Here is a 16,240-nt window from a genome sequence, read left to right on the forward strand (position 1 = left end):
CTCTCTCTCTCTCTCTCTCTCTCCCTCCTAGAAATAAATAAAACATTAAAAAAAAAAAAAAAAATTTAAAGTCAATGTTTCCAATAAACTATTTGTAAAAAAAAAAAAAAAAAAAAAAGATGGAGAGGGAAAAAACAAATAAATAAATAAATAAAATCAATGTTTCCTTTGTTATAATGCTAAACTGAAGGAGTACCTTTCTTCAGGGTAGTCTTTTCTCTTCCAATAGCACTGTTTTCTTAGCCCTTCTAAAACAATCACTGTATTTCTGACACATATTACTATCATTAGTAGTTGTACTGTGGAATCAGAATAGGCTTCAGGAGTCGTCTGGCCCTGGTATGAGAAGCTTCCCCAAAAGCTCGTGAATAATAAGGATCATGTCTATGAAGGTCTCTTATTCTTGGATGGCCTTGGGAGGACATCAGGGTATTGGGAACCATTAGGCTTCTGAGAAACGGTTGAGCAGGAAGATTTAAGAACAGTTCACCAGCTGGGAATACAAGTGTGAAAATGAGACAAATCAAGGCCCTGGGAAACCAGGCACATCCAACATCTGCTCTGCCCCCACCCTCCCTTTCCATCATCCATCTAGCTAAGCAGAACCACCAAGGATGAAGTGAGAGTTCCAGCTTCTAGGCTGGGGACATGAAAATCACCTTCTTACTGGTTTTTGTTCTTTCTTCCCTGGAGAAGGAACAGCTGCCAGTGACGAAACTCTTCCTTTTTGCCGGACCCATGTTTCTCAAAGTACCTAGACTTTAAAAAGCAAACCGGTCATCACGAAGCAAATAGCATCGACTTCGTTCATTCTGACTGCACCAGTTATTTCCAAACGATAGGTGGTTCTAAATAAGCAAAACACTTGGAGTAGATACAACCTCTTGAGAAGTTTGCAAGACAAAACAAGTTGCTTTAAAAAAAATCCAAAGCTGGGGCCCCTGGGTGGCTCAGTTGGTTAAGCATCTGACTTCAGCCCAGGTCATGATCTCACAGTTCGTGGGTTCGAGCCCCATGTTGGGCTCTGTGCTAACAGCTCAGAGCCTGGAGCCTGTTTCAGATTCTGTGTCTCCCTCTCTCTCTGCCCCTCCCCCACTCATGCTGTCTCTCAGAAATAAATAAAACATTAAAAAAAATCCAGAGCTTATGAAATTCATAATTTCTAGAGACTCGATAAGCGTATCAATCATTTTCACATCCAAAAATTAGTTTTTACCAGTAAGAGTACTCTTTTATTGGTGAAGGATTGTCATGCATGGTGGAACCATATAGATTTTTTTTTTTTCAGCTCTGCTCAGAATAAACACAAATTCTTACCTATGTGAATCTATTTATGGCTGGTGCTAAGTAACGAAACAATGGGTCTATTGTGGCAAAAACATACACATTTCTGTCAGGCTGGCCTCCTTCTGCCACTGCCCACTGCATCACCTACCCTCCCTCCAATTTTCTAAGAAAGTGAGGTTTTACTCTATATCCATAAGAGAAGGGTAATGCTCTCCTCCCTCGGGCGGGCCTGTCATATCAGAGAATGTTGTGGGCTGCATGCTCATTTTGCTGGGGATAATAAACATGATGAAACTAGGCACATGAATCAGGGCTACCCAGCACCAGGCAGTGCTAAGCACTTTACATGAAACATCCCACTTAATTCAGTACAGGTGTGTCTATAACAAAGCCCACGCTCTTAACCATGAAGCTACTTTCTTCTGGAAGTCTTGGGGAAAGTTAAGCCATGTCAGACTCTCAGAGCTGGGATCCAAAGGAGTCCCAGACGCATGTTCGCCCTTCCCAGCCACTGATGCTCCACCCCCCCACCTCCAGCCCAGTGCATTTATATCAAAGATTATCGGTCAGTCAATCAATCATGCAGCTACCTGGGGGTGATGACAGTTGGCTTCTGGTTGCCTTTCTGCCGGCCTAACTTACCTTCCAGCTAAGGAGCCCTGCATTCTGACAGCTTACTAAACACTCCTCTCTCTCATGCCCTGTCTGTGCAGTTGAAGCAATACACTTGGGAAGCCTTATAGCTGCCCAGGGCTACATCTTTCCAATCTCGGATCACGTTCTCACCATGAAGGATGACAGCACCTTCTACCGTTTCCAGGTAGGCCTGCCAGCTCCCCCTTCTGAAGAACGTTCTCTTATTATCTGATCTCAGATTCAAACTACCTACAAAACTGAGGCTATTTAAGGGAATGGCCCTTATCTCTCCCAGACACTGGGAAGGCCAAACAAGCTTTGATCTGAGTCATTTGTTGTTGGGGTGGGCACATTTCACATGTATTTCCTCATTCATTCTGAAGAACAAGCTTTTAAGGACATATATCATCCATTTGACAGATGAGAACACTGAGATGCTCCAAGGTTTAATAAATCCAGGAGGTGGCCTTGACTGAGCGTCAGTCAGCCTGGTGGCAAAGTCCTTGATCTTTCTGCTCTGCCAGGCTGCCTTCCTGGTGTGAAGTTTTATCCACTACCTAACCCCTCCCACTCCTTTTCTCAGGTCCTGTCCTAGAGGGAAATAGGGCAGAGGCTAAGAGGCTGTGTCAAGGTCAACACCAAAGGGTTTGGAGCGGAGTTTTTTATTCAGGGTCAAAGGGCATCTTAGTCTGTTCTGGCTACTATAGCAAAACACCAGAGACTGGGGGGCTTAAACAAGAGAAATTTCTCACAGTTCTGCAGGCTGCAAGTCCAGGGTCCAGGGTCCAGTTTAGGTCAGTGGTGAGAGGGCTCACCCAGGCTCTCAGACAGCCACTCCTCACTGTGTGCTCTTCACATAGTGGAGAGAGGAAACAAACTCTCTGGTGTTCCCTTTCATAAGGACACTAATCCTATGGATCAGGGCCCTACCCTGTCACCTCGCTTAACCCTAATTACTTCCTTACTCCAAGCACAGCCACACTGTGGGTTAGGGTTTCCACATATCAGTGTTAGGCGACACAAGTCAAAGAGAGAAAAGGAACTTGGCACTTGTGTGTCCAGGAAACAGTGCTAGCCTGACTTCTGCATTAGACCTCTATCGCCTTGGAATAAGAAATGTTTACCCTATAAGCATCTCAGTTTTGCATTTATTTTGCTTACCTTGGATTTCATTTCTCAGTAACCAGATTAAAATGCCGACAGCCTCAGCTGCATTAGGAACGGGAGAGAGTAGGGGGTTTGGTGTCAGCACGAAGGAGCCAGGGCAGAGCCTGTCATGGGGAGGGGTCCTCCTTGGGTGCAGGAGAGGGTGGACTCAGGCCCCAGGCAGCGGAGGGCAGGTGGCTGGTGGGCCTCTGAGTCCTGACGCCTGTGCTCTTTTGCAGGCCCCATACTTTTGGCCTTCAAACTGCTGGGAGCCTGAAAACACCGACTACGGTGAGCAGTGACAAGATGTCACTCCTGGGAGCGTGGAAGACAAATGCTTGGTGTCTGGGTGACTGCCGCACAGAGAGGAGGGGTCGTTATCCCACCCAGTCATTTTCCCACCATTGACACGTAATAAGCTCCCTGTTCCACATAATGAAGAAAGGCAGAGTGCACTGAAAGTTGCAGCCTTTGGAAGGGAATGGGGGAAGGGAAGAAATGTTCTATCAAGCTGGCCAGTATGCTGATTCTGTGGTGCCGGGGAGAACCAAGACAGTGTTTGCTGACCCCTCCTTTCTGGGGCAGGGTTTCAGGGAGGGCTAGATCAAGGGGCCACCCACCACCCCCACCCCAGCCCTTTCTATTCTCACAGACTTGTTAAGAGTTATTAATAATCCATTGGTGTTTTCGATAGTTAGATAGTAGAAGCATCAGTATTGGAACTCAGATCTGCGTGGCTTCAAGGCCCATGCTCCTTTCATGGTCTGTCCCTTAGCACAGAGTCCTTGTCACTGACTTAGCTGCTGAGGCGGTCCACGGTGGCCCTCCTTGGGCCCGGGGCACTTGGTGAGACCCCAGCTTCTCCCCAAGCTCTTCGCAGGATTTCTCGCATTGGGGAGACAGAGGCAGCTGCAGAGAATGGAGGGGCACGTGCAGCTGGGTGGTGTTTAGGGAAGCCTGTGCAGGAGACTGTGTGATAACTACACTGTCTGGATCACTCCCACCAGCAGCAGGTGGGAGCAGTGCCGAGGGTGGGGTGCGGACGAGCCATTGGCTGATAAGGCTACAGTTGTGTTTCCAGGTCTCGAGGACGGTCTGATGCAGGGGACAGGGCCCTCTGATGGTCTCTGCAGCTGGCTGCAGGCACCACTGCGGGTCCCTCTGGAACAGGGCTCAGCTCTAAATGATGTGATAAGTGGATAAGCAAGGCTTTCAACTCAGAATCAGAACTACATTTGGCTATTCTCAAAATTAGTTCTTCTGGGGCTGAAACATTGGTCACAAAAGCCCAACCCAGAACTTGATTCATCATGGCTCAGTTCCATGCAGCAAGCAGGTGCCTTGTGAATGTAAAAACCAATAATTTTGCAGGCAGTGGAGAGAGGAGGAGGATGGCGAGACCAAATAACTAGACTCCAGTAAGATGAAAATATTATGAGCCCATAAAGCTTAGGCATTTCACACTGTATACACCAGAACCTAGTTCCCTTTCCCTAGAGGGATACTGCACGTCATAATTTGAGTTGTGCAGCATGAACAAGGATAGAAATGACAATTTATATAAGACTTTCATTAAAGCAAAATTATTTGGAATTCCTGTGCCTTGACTTTGGATGGAGAAGGCAAGGTGCGGGCTGCAAAAGTACTCACCAGCATTTACAAAGGTCAGTCAGAAAATCGAAGTTTTTGCCAAGGGAGAATTCAGAACAGCAGCTCCAAGATCAACGGGCACCACTAGCTGTGAGACCTTGGCAAGTTACTTAACCTCTCTGTGCTTCAGAAATGTCATGTGAAGATGAGAATAATAATAGTACCCATTTGCTAGCATTGTTTTATTAAGATGAAATAAAATGCCTGTAAAGTTTGGTGTGTGGCCACAGTAAGGAGTCAATAAAAACCATGGTGGTGGTGGTTAGTATTCTTATTACTAAAGCAATGTTTGACAATATTAGTTCCATGTGGCCATCTTGCCAGAGAGGATGTAAAACCAAAGCTAAGAACTCAGAATAGGCATAATTTGGATTGATGAAGAACCAGAAACTTTCATTCATTCCACATACCTTTACTGATCACCAACTCTGTGTCTGTTGCTATGGCATAGATTTGAGTAAGTCACAGTCTTACCATCCAAGTACTCCAGGCTGGGGGAGGTAGCGTGATGAGGAGGAAGAGGGCAGTGAGGAGTCTAATCTGAGTATTCAAAGGTTTCCTGTTGATGAAGAATGACTGAGAAGGTTGAATAGCTTGGGGAGGGACGGGTTTATAAAAAAGCTGTCAGAGTCAAGGTGAGACATTGAAAATGGATGCAGCAGCTTTAGGGAATCCCAACAATGGAGAATGACCAGGGAAAAGTTCCCTCATCCGTAAACTGAGGGTAATCACAGAACACACCTCATAGGGTTATTATGAGGATTAAGTGAGTGAACATTTGGAGAGGCTCTACAATGGCACCTGACATTCAATGAGCTTCACTTAGGGGGGTAGTGACTATTGTGGTGAGACCTTAGCACATAGAACAGTGGTTGGCACAACAGAGGTACTCAGTAAATGCTTGAATGAGTGACTAAATGAATACATGAATGAGCAAATGAAGTAACAAATGTCATAATGGAAAAAGCTCTGAACTGGGCATCAGTTCTAATTCCACTTCCACCACTAACTGGCCTAGGGATTAATCACTTCACCTCTCTGGGCCTTTGGTTTTCCCATCTGGCAACACGGGGCCTGTACTTAATGGCCACCAGGGTTCCTTCCAATGCTAAAACCCCAGTGTACTAAAAAGTGATTCCAGGGTATGAGGAAAACAGAGAAATACATGTTTTACAAGTTCCCTGGTTTAAGAGATTAAGGTAAATGATATCACTTGTAAGGACAAAGTTTGAAAAGGGAGTCAGTTCTTTAAATACATTGAAATAGGATGAGGTCATTATTTTTTAATTGTTTAATTGCACATATAGTATATGAGTCCATTCACTTCATAATATTTTTTATGTTTCCTATTTTTATCATGGTGAGATGCGGTGAGCTTGAGATGGCAGTGGGTCATCCAAGTGATGTGCCAGGAGGTGGGATTGCCCGGTGTGAGGGCAAGGAGACAAAGATTTCTCAGTGAGAAATTAAATATCCAAATAAAACCAACATGTGAGCTTAAAGCAAGTCCCCCAGATGCCCTGTGCTAGGACTGACTGTCATTGTCTATAGCCATTTGATTGGTCAGATATTACAGCAAGCACTGTTGAAGGCACCATAGCCGTGCAGACAAGCCCCAAGTTCTATGCCAAGAAAAGGTTCATTCAACAGCTACATTCTACCTCCCTCATTGTGCTGAACAGACTCCCTAACATGTGACATTAGTCACAGAGGAAGCAAGTTGAGACCATGTGACCTTGTAGCTCGTGGTCATCTGGAATGGTGCCACCTTTGCATTCCATGTGTGATATTTTACTTCACGACCAAGCTGGCCCATGTTGACCCAGATGTGTTAGAGGTTTCTCAGGATGACTGTGCTCAAATAAAGGCCATAGCCCAACCTGCGTTGAACTGTCCTGCGTTAGTGCAACACACCCTCTGGGACAGCACTGTCACAACAGCTTTCACCTCCACTGAGTTGTGCTGCTCCTTTGTCAATGAGACCAGCTCATTGGTGGGGCTGGTGACATGTCATGCCTCCTCTGTAGGTAACCTCCAATTCCATAGGCTGCCTAAATGGTGGTCCAGGAGACCAAAGGAGGCACCTTGTAATAGAGCATACGACCCTTCATCAGAAATGATGGAGAGTTGTACCTGCCTGGTTCTTTGCAAAAGATAGTAAGTGGAGAATTCTGAAGAAGAGATACAGCCTTACCTAATCTCTTCATATCAACATAAGCTCTACAAAAGAATGATCATTTGATGGCTTTTTGAGATCGGACCAAAGACCCTCTTTGATTATGGGCCATAATCATTTCAGTTTCTTTCTTAATTCAGCCACACTCAAGATAAACCATCCAGTTTTGGCACCTTTAAAATGTATCAAGAATTTAAAAACACTTTTGAAGTAACCTGTATGTTGACCCCTTTCAAATTTTTATTATTTTTTCCCTTTTTTTTTCAGTTATTTCACCTCTACCAAACTCATTAGCAATTGTCTTAGCCAACTCTTCTTTATCAAGTTGTTCCAAACCACTCACCTGGGTCTTCATAGAAACACCTCTCTCTTTTCACACTAATTTCATCAGTGAAATGTAATATTTAGTGAACTTACAGGTGTGCCTGACATAAACAGATTTGTGAACAAACACAACTGACTCTCATCCACATACAGCTCAACTGATGTGAGCAGAAATGTAGGCTGCCGGCCACGAGGTTCCAGCATACTGTAAGCTGCCATCAGCAAGTTTTTCATATCACATGGAGGAGGTTTGTTGATCCAACAAGGAGTTAACTAGATCTCCTAGTCTAACTAAGTTGGTAAACCACAGGTCAGCCACACGTCCTCTCTGACCCTGTCTCCTGGCCATTCATACCATTCGTCTATTGTCTTCCCTGGATCATTCTACTTGGCACTGGAGAAGGAGGGAGATACTGAAGAAGCAAAGGTAGAGAGAGGACGTGATGAAGGAAGCCATGTTTGAGAAAGAATCCTCCCTTAGCTTGGGAAGAGAGACCCTAATTGTCCACCATTTCCACTGTTCATTCATTCTACCTGATAGGCCAGCCCTGGTGCTAGGTGTAGAGATTCAAGCTGAGTAGGACACATCCTATGCCTTTGAGGAGCTCTCTGCCTACAGCTAGGGGACAGTCTAGTAAACCCATGATTACAGTGCCCTGGAATTAAGTTCCATGGGTGAGGGTGGGTAAACGCTATTGGGAAAACTGAGCTGGGTCTTCCGAGATTAGTAGGAGGTTGCCAGATTTTCCATGTGGAGAACACATAGGCAGAGGAGTAGAACTGAAGGGTCTGGTAGCCTCCCATGCCCAAGGGAGGCAGGGAGGGAAGAGGCTGACAAGGTAAGGAGACTGGAGCTTAAAGAACTAAGCACGCCACCCTAAGGAGCTTGGCTGCTCTTCTAAGGTCACTGAGGAGGCAATGCAGAGAGTATAGGCAGGAAGGTCACATGATCTTATTTGTGAAAGATGACCCTGGTGGAGGATGCTTGGGTGAGGCAGAGTGAGGAGGATGAAAGGGAGCAGTCAAGACGAGAAGATGGAGTTCTCATCCAATCCTGACCTTGAAGGAAGATTTCTGGAGGTTAGATGTCATGGCTTCCACACAGAAACATATTCTGCTCAGCGCAGCACTGGGCTCGCTGGGAGGGCTGGCTGAATAGCTGGGTGGATGAGTGGATGGAGAGATGGATGGGTGGCTCTGTGACGCCACCACACTGCTGGGTCTGCACGTGTAGTAATTTCTCTTCTTCCCTCAGCCATCTATCTCTGTAAGAGGACAATGCAGAATAAAGCGAGGCTGGAACTGGCAGATTATGAAGCAGTAAGTATGGTTATTTTGTAGCTTACGTGTGGGAGGAGAGTAAAACCCTATCTGCAGCTCTGTTTCTGCTTCTCTCTTTCCTCTTTTCTCTCCCTGGTTCCTTTCAGGCAGTGGAAAGGAAGTGTCTTTTATTTCCCCTCTGTTCTCACCTCCTCTACCCATGCAATAAAATTGCACCTTTATGTAAAGAGCTCTTAAAACTCAGCAATAAGAAAACAAACAGCTCAAAAATGGGCAAAGACGTGAACAGGCACTTCACCAGAGAGGACGTCGGATGACAAATAAGCACTCTAAGAGATGTTCAACAGCATCATTCATTAGGGAAACAAAGATTGACTCCCTGGTGAGGTACCACTACATACCTGGTAGAGTGGCTAAAATAAAAGGTACTGATAATGCCACGTGGGAATGCAAAATGGCACAGCCACTCTGGAAAATGGTCTGGCAGTTTCTTACAAAGGTAAACATACACTTCCCATACAACCAAGTAATCCTACTCCTAGGTAGGCACCCCAGAGAAATCAGAACTTCTGTTCACACAAAAACCTGCTTACAGCACCTCTGTTTGTGGTGACCAAACAAAAACAACCCAAATGCACTTTTAAGAGGTGAATGGCTAGGGGTACCTGGGTGGTTCAGTCAGTTAAGTGTCTGACTCTCGATTTCAGCTCAGGTCGTAATCTCACGGTTCATGAAGTCGAGCCCCATGTTGGGCTCTGTACTGAATGTGGAGCCTTGTTGGGATTCTCTCTCTGTCTCAAAAATAAATAAACTTAAAAAACACCTAAGTGTGTAGGAACATTATGATCTTCCCAAGCAAATCCTACAATGGCTGTTCTGTGGATCTGAGCATCCTATTCCTGTCCCCTCATGTGCCAGCTGTCACCCCTCTCTCAGAAGATCGCTGTCCTATTTTTGTGCACCCACTGTGAAGCACTATATCGTTTCCTTAACACAACCTACCAGAAATACCCAGCCTACAGAAACGTGTGGCCCCTCCACTCTGTGTCTCTCTTTCCTGTATTTTCCACGTTTTAGAAAAAAGAGAATTTTCCATGTGTTCCATGTTTAGAAAAACAGAAACAAGACAGCATCAACTTCTGATATATTTTATCCAGTTGTCTCTTCTCCTACCATATATAATGTTTTGTTTTGATATTTGTAAAGGATATGGCAGTAAGATGTTCTTTCAGGTTGAATTTCTGTCTAAAAGTGGTTATAAATTTTAAAAAAGAATTTTGTTTTCAAAATTCAGTAATTTTATTAACTTTTTTCACATGATGTATTCTCTTGCTAAAACCCAAATTTCAAACAGCAAACAAAGGAGAGGAAAGAACCCACAATCCTTCTCCTCTAACCTTTTTTCTGTACATACATTTTTTTCTTTGCAAAAAAAAATCTGAATCCTACCCTGAACATTGTCCAGTAAGCTGCTTCTTTCCCCAATCATATATTGTAAGTATGTTGAGAGTCTTTCCATATTAGTAATGATAATCCACATTATTGTTTTTATTTTTATTTTTTTATTTTTGAGAGAGAGAGAGAGAGAGAGAGAGTGAGTGGTAGATGGGATGGGGAGAGAGGGAGACACAGAATCTGAAGCAGGCTCCAGGTTCCGAACTGTCAGCACAGAGCCCAACACGGGGCTCGAACTCATGAACTATGAAATCATGACGTGGGCCAAAATCAGACGCTTAACTGACTGAGCCACCCAGGCACCACCACATTATTGTTTTTAATGGCTGCCTAGTGTTCCATGGCATGACTGGGTCATAATTTATGAAACCGCTCCCTAATTGACTGACATTTAGGCATCACTGGCTTTGCTTCCTATGAACAGTGGAAAAATCACAGAAAGCTTTTTTGAGGTACTCATACACTGAGCCTTGGTAATAACTGAGTTTATGTGTGTTGATCTCAACTGAAGCTCTTTTTATATTAATAATCCACTAATGAGGGTAATCAATTAATGTTGGCATGAGCTCTATGAAAATACATAGCATAATGTGGGTTCTACCCTTGCATTCCATCAGAATTAGGTGGCTCATTAGGGGACCTGTCAAACACCCCCTCCTCACTGTCCTTTTGTGCCAGCAGGTGAGCCTACAGACTTAGAGAAAAGGCTTCTCCCCTCTTCCTCTAAAGCCAGCCCTGGATGCCTTTTCTTTCTTTCTGGTTTTGGGTTTTCCTTTCATGAACATCACAAATATAGACACTCCCTTTTTCTCCCACTTTTGAATCCAGACTCTCAAAGGCATGAGTGCCAGGTCATCAGGGTTCTTTCTTGCCACCTTCCCTGGGCCGTTTGCTGGAAGATGAGTCTTGAGAAATCTATTCTTGGTTCTGCTCACGGAGATGTCCAATAGGCTGCCAAGAGCCTCCTCGTCCCTTCCCCAAATCCTGCGTGAATACCCACAAATCCTTCTTCCTGCCTTCAGTGGCCTTGATGACAAGTGCTACGTGAGTCGTGTTCTTGTAAAACACACAAGAGAAGAGGAATCAGGTGAACCAGAGACTTCAGATGTAGTGGGTGTGTAAATGAACATTAATAATCCTACTCCATACAGCAGAGTTTGGTGCAAAATCACACTGGGTTCACATCCAGTGGATTTAAAGTGGGGGCTCTGCTGCTCTGTTGAGAATAACCAAAATAGATGACTGCCTTGTAATAAGCATAGGTGTCAATGTGCAAACTTACGAGGATTAATGCCTTCTCGTTGATTTTCATTTCTCATTAGGAAAACTTAGCAAGACTCCAGAGGGCCTTTGCAAGGAAGTGGGAGTTCATCTTTATGCAAGCAGAAGCACAAGTGAAGTAGGTGAACTTGACAGAGACCCTGGGAAAGTGAAACAGACTCTCTGGACTATGGAGGTGGTGTGAGAGTGGTATTGCCAAAGCGGGGTTTCCTTCCACGGCCGGCCAGCTGTGGTCAGATGCTGTCATCTTGCATGAGAGCAGCAGAGTAGAAACCAAGGTCAAGGTGGATAAATTTCATCTTTGTCATCAATGGCACACTGAAATAATTTCAAAAGTGTGTGTTCTAGCAGGCAATGGGCTTGCTCCCCAATGTAGAACTCTAGTTAGAAGAAGATATTCCTATTTCCTAAAGAGATTTCCAATAATCCTTCTGTGCTTAGGGGCTGAAAAACATCAGACCCACTTTTCCTGTGGGTCTGAAGACTTTGCCTTCAGAGGAAAACATGTTGGAGTTTTAGGGAGACCAACCCGTCTCCCTTTCCCTCCAGGGGAGGGGTTCAGAACCAATCAAAAATAAGGCACAGAAGTCAGACACTGGAGTCCAGTGTGTTAAGGTTATTACTGATACAAGCCAGTTTATAGGGCATGACTTTGGATCTGTGACCACAGATCTTTACCCCGGAATGAAACTCGTCCTTGCTGGGCAAAGCTAGATATCTGCAGAGCCTCCCACCCCAGGGCAGAGTTGACCCCTATAAGTTCACTGCGTGTGGAGTGAACAGAGTGCTGGACAGGGCCCAGCAAGAACCGACCTGAGCTTTCTCAGTTTCCTCTTTCAGATCTGCCAGTAAAGCTAAGGCCCTCTTTCTCCCCCAGCACAAGAAATGAGAGACTAGCTGGAGTGTTTTCCCCGTATGTTTCCCTACCAAGGAGTCCAGTGGAAATCCCTTCCTCTCTAAGAAAACACGAGAAGTGTGCAATAAATGTCCGCAAACATTCTTGTCAACCCGATCCGTTCAGTTCTGGGAAATGAACCTTTTCAGGTTGAGTTCTATCTGGCCCTTTCCAGCAATGGTCTCTGGTTTTGCAGGGAGTGTGAAGGGATGGAGGAGGGGTGAGAAAGAGACCCTGAGCTGGGGCAAGGCACCAGTTGTCCCTGAGCAGACCCCCGTGGGTCCACAGTGGAACCCCTCCGCACTCCGTGGGCAGTGTTGCAGCCTCGTCCCCTAGGGCCGGTTCCTGGCTGTGTGCGTGAGCCTTGATCACAGGTGTGGTCATAGTTGGAAATGACCCGATGTCTCTGAGTCCTGTGGCTGGCACGGTGCCGTTGCTCTCGCCCTCCCTCTGCAGTCTCTGGCTTTCCCCTCTGCCCACGATTGCACACACCTGCAGAGCACCCTGGTGCCGCCGGCAGCCTAGGAGGAGGTGGGCACCAGGCACCGGATGCTCAGCTGTCCCTCTGGAGCCATGGTGGACCCCGAGGAAAGAGAAAATGGGAGAGCAGGAAGGAGGCAGAATTGAGCCTGTGGACTCAGCAGCCACTGGGAACCAGAGGGGCGCTAATTTTCACTTTCAGGGTCACACGGCATCGCATGTTAAAAAGAGGGGAAATTATCACTTTGTACATATATGGTATTTCTCGATTAACTTTTCTGATTAACTCCCGATTACTTTATAATTGTGGGCCATTGAAGTACACAGTAATTATCGCAAAAATCACAGGGTGATTATGGTTTATTTCAGGTCAGTAAACTAAAGTGTTCCCAAGAGAGCCAAGAACCAGAAGTTACACAATAATCGGTTACTTTTTACTTAGAGAGGCAATACGAAGTAATACAGGCTTAGGGGGAAAAAAACCAAACAAACCTCTTATCTGTGTTCCTGATCAGAACATAAAGAATCCTTTGTCACCTGTAATTTCCCTCTTGCAATTTGTGCCTCCCCGAACTGAGGCCAGTGATATTTGCCTCCTGGATCTTGTTACATACTAAGGCTGTTCCTCTGCTTTTAGAAAGCAGATGGTTGAAGTGACTTTTAAAACATGTAATTGCAGCATTTTGAAGACACTTCTATTGACTCTGAATCTAAAGCAAACTTTCAAATTTGAAGATGCAACACTACAAACCTATGGTTATAATTCTTTCCTATAATTTGAATATGCGGTATCCGCGTTGGGAGAGGGGGGCAGGGGCAAGTCCACAGAAAATTCAGTTCTGAATAATCTAAATCATAATCACTCAAATGGACAGTCAGATTCTGGTTCTCTCCTTGGGTCCACCATGCTCATTCCACGTCTCTGATGATTTGCAGTCTAGCTGAAAAGAAGTCCTCTTCCCAAGTGTGGACTTCTTGAGGTTTCCTTGAGGGAATCGTCCACCCCTGGTTTACAGCTGTGCAGAGAGCAGGGATCACACAGGTGCCAAGAGCCCTGTGTTCACCAAGCTCCTAGAAGCAGGAGGCTCTGATTTCTTTTCTTTGTTATTTCAGGATAGATCGGAAAAAGGACAAGACGGAAAGGAAAATTTTGGATAGTCAAGAACGGGCCTTTTGGGATGTGCACAGGCCAGTGGTAAGAAAGCTTTGCTTGGTCCCCTATGCTTTTGGTTGGGTTCTTTTGTTTGTTTGTTTTGTTCATTTTCCCTCTTCCTTCGCTTGAAAGAAAAGACTCTCTTTAGCCACCAGGTGTCTCATTCTTAAAATTAAAGGAAATTGCTAAACTTTGTGAAATTGGTTTTGCCATTCAGTCAACATAATCTCAGTATATTGTTTGGAATGGATCTCAGTTCCAGCTTTTAAAAAGTATTCATCCATGACAATACGGAATTGGAAAAGGGGCGCTGTGGGAAGCGCCCCTGGAGACCTCTGGACCCCTGAGGTTTACCGCTCACAAAATAACCAGTTTCCATTTCTACTGTCATCCGACTCTAAAACTTAGAATCATCTCCAAATGCGGCCCATTCTCAACATTCACAGTAATTACATTCTGTGAAGTTGCTGGGTACTGAATTAGTGAAGGCTGAGCTGTTATCCAGGGAGAAATACAGGGTTAGGTTCCTGTGATCCTCTGGTCACAGCATTTTCTTCAAGTGATCGAAACGTAACCACATCTAAGGTCTGTTTCCGTTTAAAGACATTTTATGTAATATATACCGTCGATTCATTAATACTGACCTCCTGGCCAACAGCCCTATGGCTCACGCCCGAAGGAAGTTGACCTGACGCGCTGCGGCCTCTGCCAAGCACCCCATGGCCTTCTTGCACATAGGAATGCTAGACAGCACTTGAGCACGATGGTTGAGAGTCACCCAAAACAGCAAAATCACCAACAAGATGCACAGAAATGTGGAAACGGTGGTACTAAATAGACCTTGAAAAGGGCATTCATTTACAGTAGGAGATGAGACAGGAAGACAGAATGTCCGCTAATTGGGCCTCACCGGGAACAGGCACACATCTCACAATTTTTGCTGCTCTGCCCAGGTCCTCAAAGAATCACGAATGCACAGCCCATACTGATTTGGGAGTTTGGAGCAAATGTTAGCTCATAGGTGCATTCACAAAGACAAAATCCACGAATGATGAGGTTCGATGTAGTTCTAATTTCCATTATTAAAACAAACCTTGCATCTCCCTCATGAAAAGCAACTAGAGCGAGGATACTATGCCAGCCCTTCCTAAGAGCTGGTTAAAAGCAAAACCAACAAAAAAAATTCCCCATCGTGGTATTGGATTGTTTTTAGATGGTTCGGTGTGTGTCGTGATTGAAACTCTCTGGCCCCTCTGAGTGAATAATAAGTTTAGTCTTATAAACGGCACACTCTATCCTGCCCATATCATCCCTAGGCAGTGTGAGGCAGGCTTGTATTATTTCACGTGAGAACTCTTTGCAGGAACACATATTGAAGATGGAACGTCTTTGTGAAGGACATAGTAAGTGGCAAAATGGAGACGATCATGTATTATCTGCAATGGGAGCGACGAAGATTGGGTCTGACAGAGTCACTTGGGTCACACTGGAATGTGCGATTTTCACTTAGTAATTTATATGATGATTTTTTTTTCTCAGCCAGGCTGTGTGAACACAACGGAAATGGATATCAGAAAATGCCGGCGTCTGAAGAACCCACAGAGGGTTAAAAAGGTTCGCTAGTTTAGCTGAATTGAAAATTCTTGATGCAGATAGCCCTTCTGTTTCTGGTACTGTTCAAACAGTAATCTGCTATTTGTTAATTCCACCCCATTTTGTCCTCTGAAACCGCTTCATTCATTCATTTTGCAAATATTTGTGGAGTGGCTGATATGTACTTGGCACCGTTCTTGCTGCTGCACTACGGTGACAAGTGCTCACCAATCCCACAGCCCGGCGGTGCTGGAACACGCGAACAGGCAACAATATCGGGAGGGAAGTACAAGATGGTACAGCAGGGCCAGGAGGGGGGACCCGGGCGGGGGGCTTCCTGAGGGCTTCTAGAGTAGGCTCAGGTGTGCTGAGGTCTGCAGGGTAAGTAGCAGTTGACTCGGGAGGAAAAGAAATGAACAAAAAGTATCAAAATCCCACAGGTGAAGGTGAGCTTAGTACTTAGAAAGTCTTTTATATAGCTAAATCATCCAAATTCAAATCACCATCTTGCTCAACTGTGAATGGGCCAAAGATTATTTGTGTTTCACAGTCCTTGAAGGGGCAGTAGCCATGACATATCCAGGGGTGACACACTCAGTCGGCCCCATGACTGCTGTATCCCAACCTCACAATGGCACCCAGGACCATATTGTAGGAGAACCTGTCAGTCCTCCAAAATATTAATTTCAAAAAGTTAGAGATGTGTCCCCAGACATTCCTATTTCTTTCCTATTTCCAGTCTTTTCATTTTCATTTTCTTACACACACACACACACACACACACACACACACACACCCTGACATATATATCAACTTCTTGAATCTACTTACATATTTTATTCTTTACTGAGATAATTATGCTATTTTTATTGTATCATGACAT

General features: G+C 45.0%; 1 protein-coding gene across 1 annotated transcript in view; it reads left to right on the forward strand.

Moving 5' to 3' along the window:
• Positions 1-16,240, forward strand: part of RGS6 (regulator of G protein signaling 6) — a gene marked incomplete at its 5' end in the record, with an annotated part of 102,492 nt that overhangs the window by 1,745 nt on the left and 84,507 nt on the right. Inside the window, 6 exons of the mRNA XM_039219954.1 lie at positions 2,001-2,107; positions 3,309-3,360; positions 8,475-8,539; positions 11,278-11,354; positions 13,725-13,806; positions 15,304-15,378. Of these exons, the coding sequence (XP_039075885.1) occupies positions 2,001-2,107; positions 3,309-3,360; positions 8,475-8,539; positions 11,278-11,354; positions 13,725-13,806; positions 15,304-15,378 (458 nt within the window). The remainder of the gene's footprint in view (positions 1-2,000; positions 2,108-3,308; positions 3,361-8,474; positions 8,540-11,277; positions 11,355-13,724; positions 13,807-15,303; positions 15,379-16,240) is intronic.

The sequence above is a fragment of the Hyaena hyaena genome, unplaced genomic scaffold, assembly GCF_003009895.1.
Source record: "Hyaena hyaena isolate Hyena2069 unplaced genomic scaffold, ASM300989v1 scaffold_851, whole genome shotgun sequence".
Taxonomy (NCBI): Eukaryota; Metazoa; Chordata; class Mammalia; order Carnivora; family Hyaenidae; genus Hyaena; species Hyaena hyaena.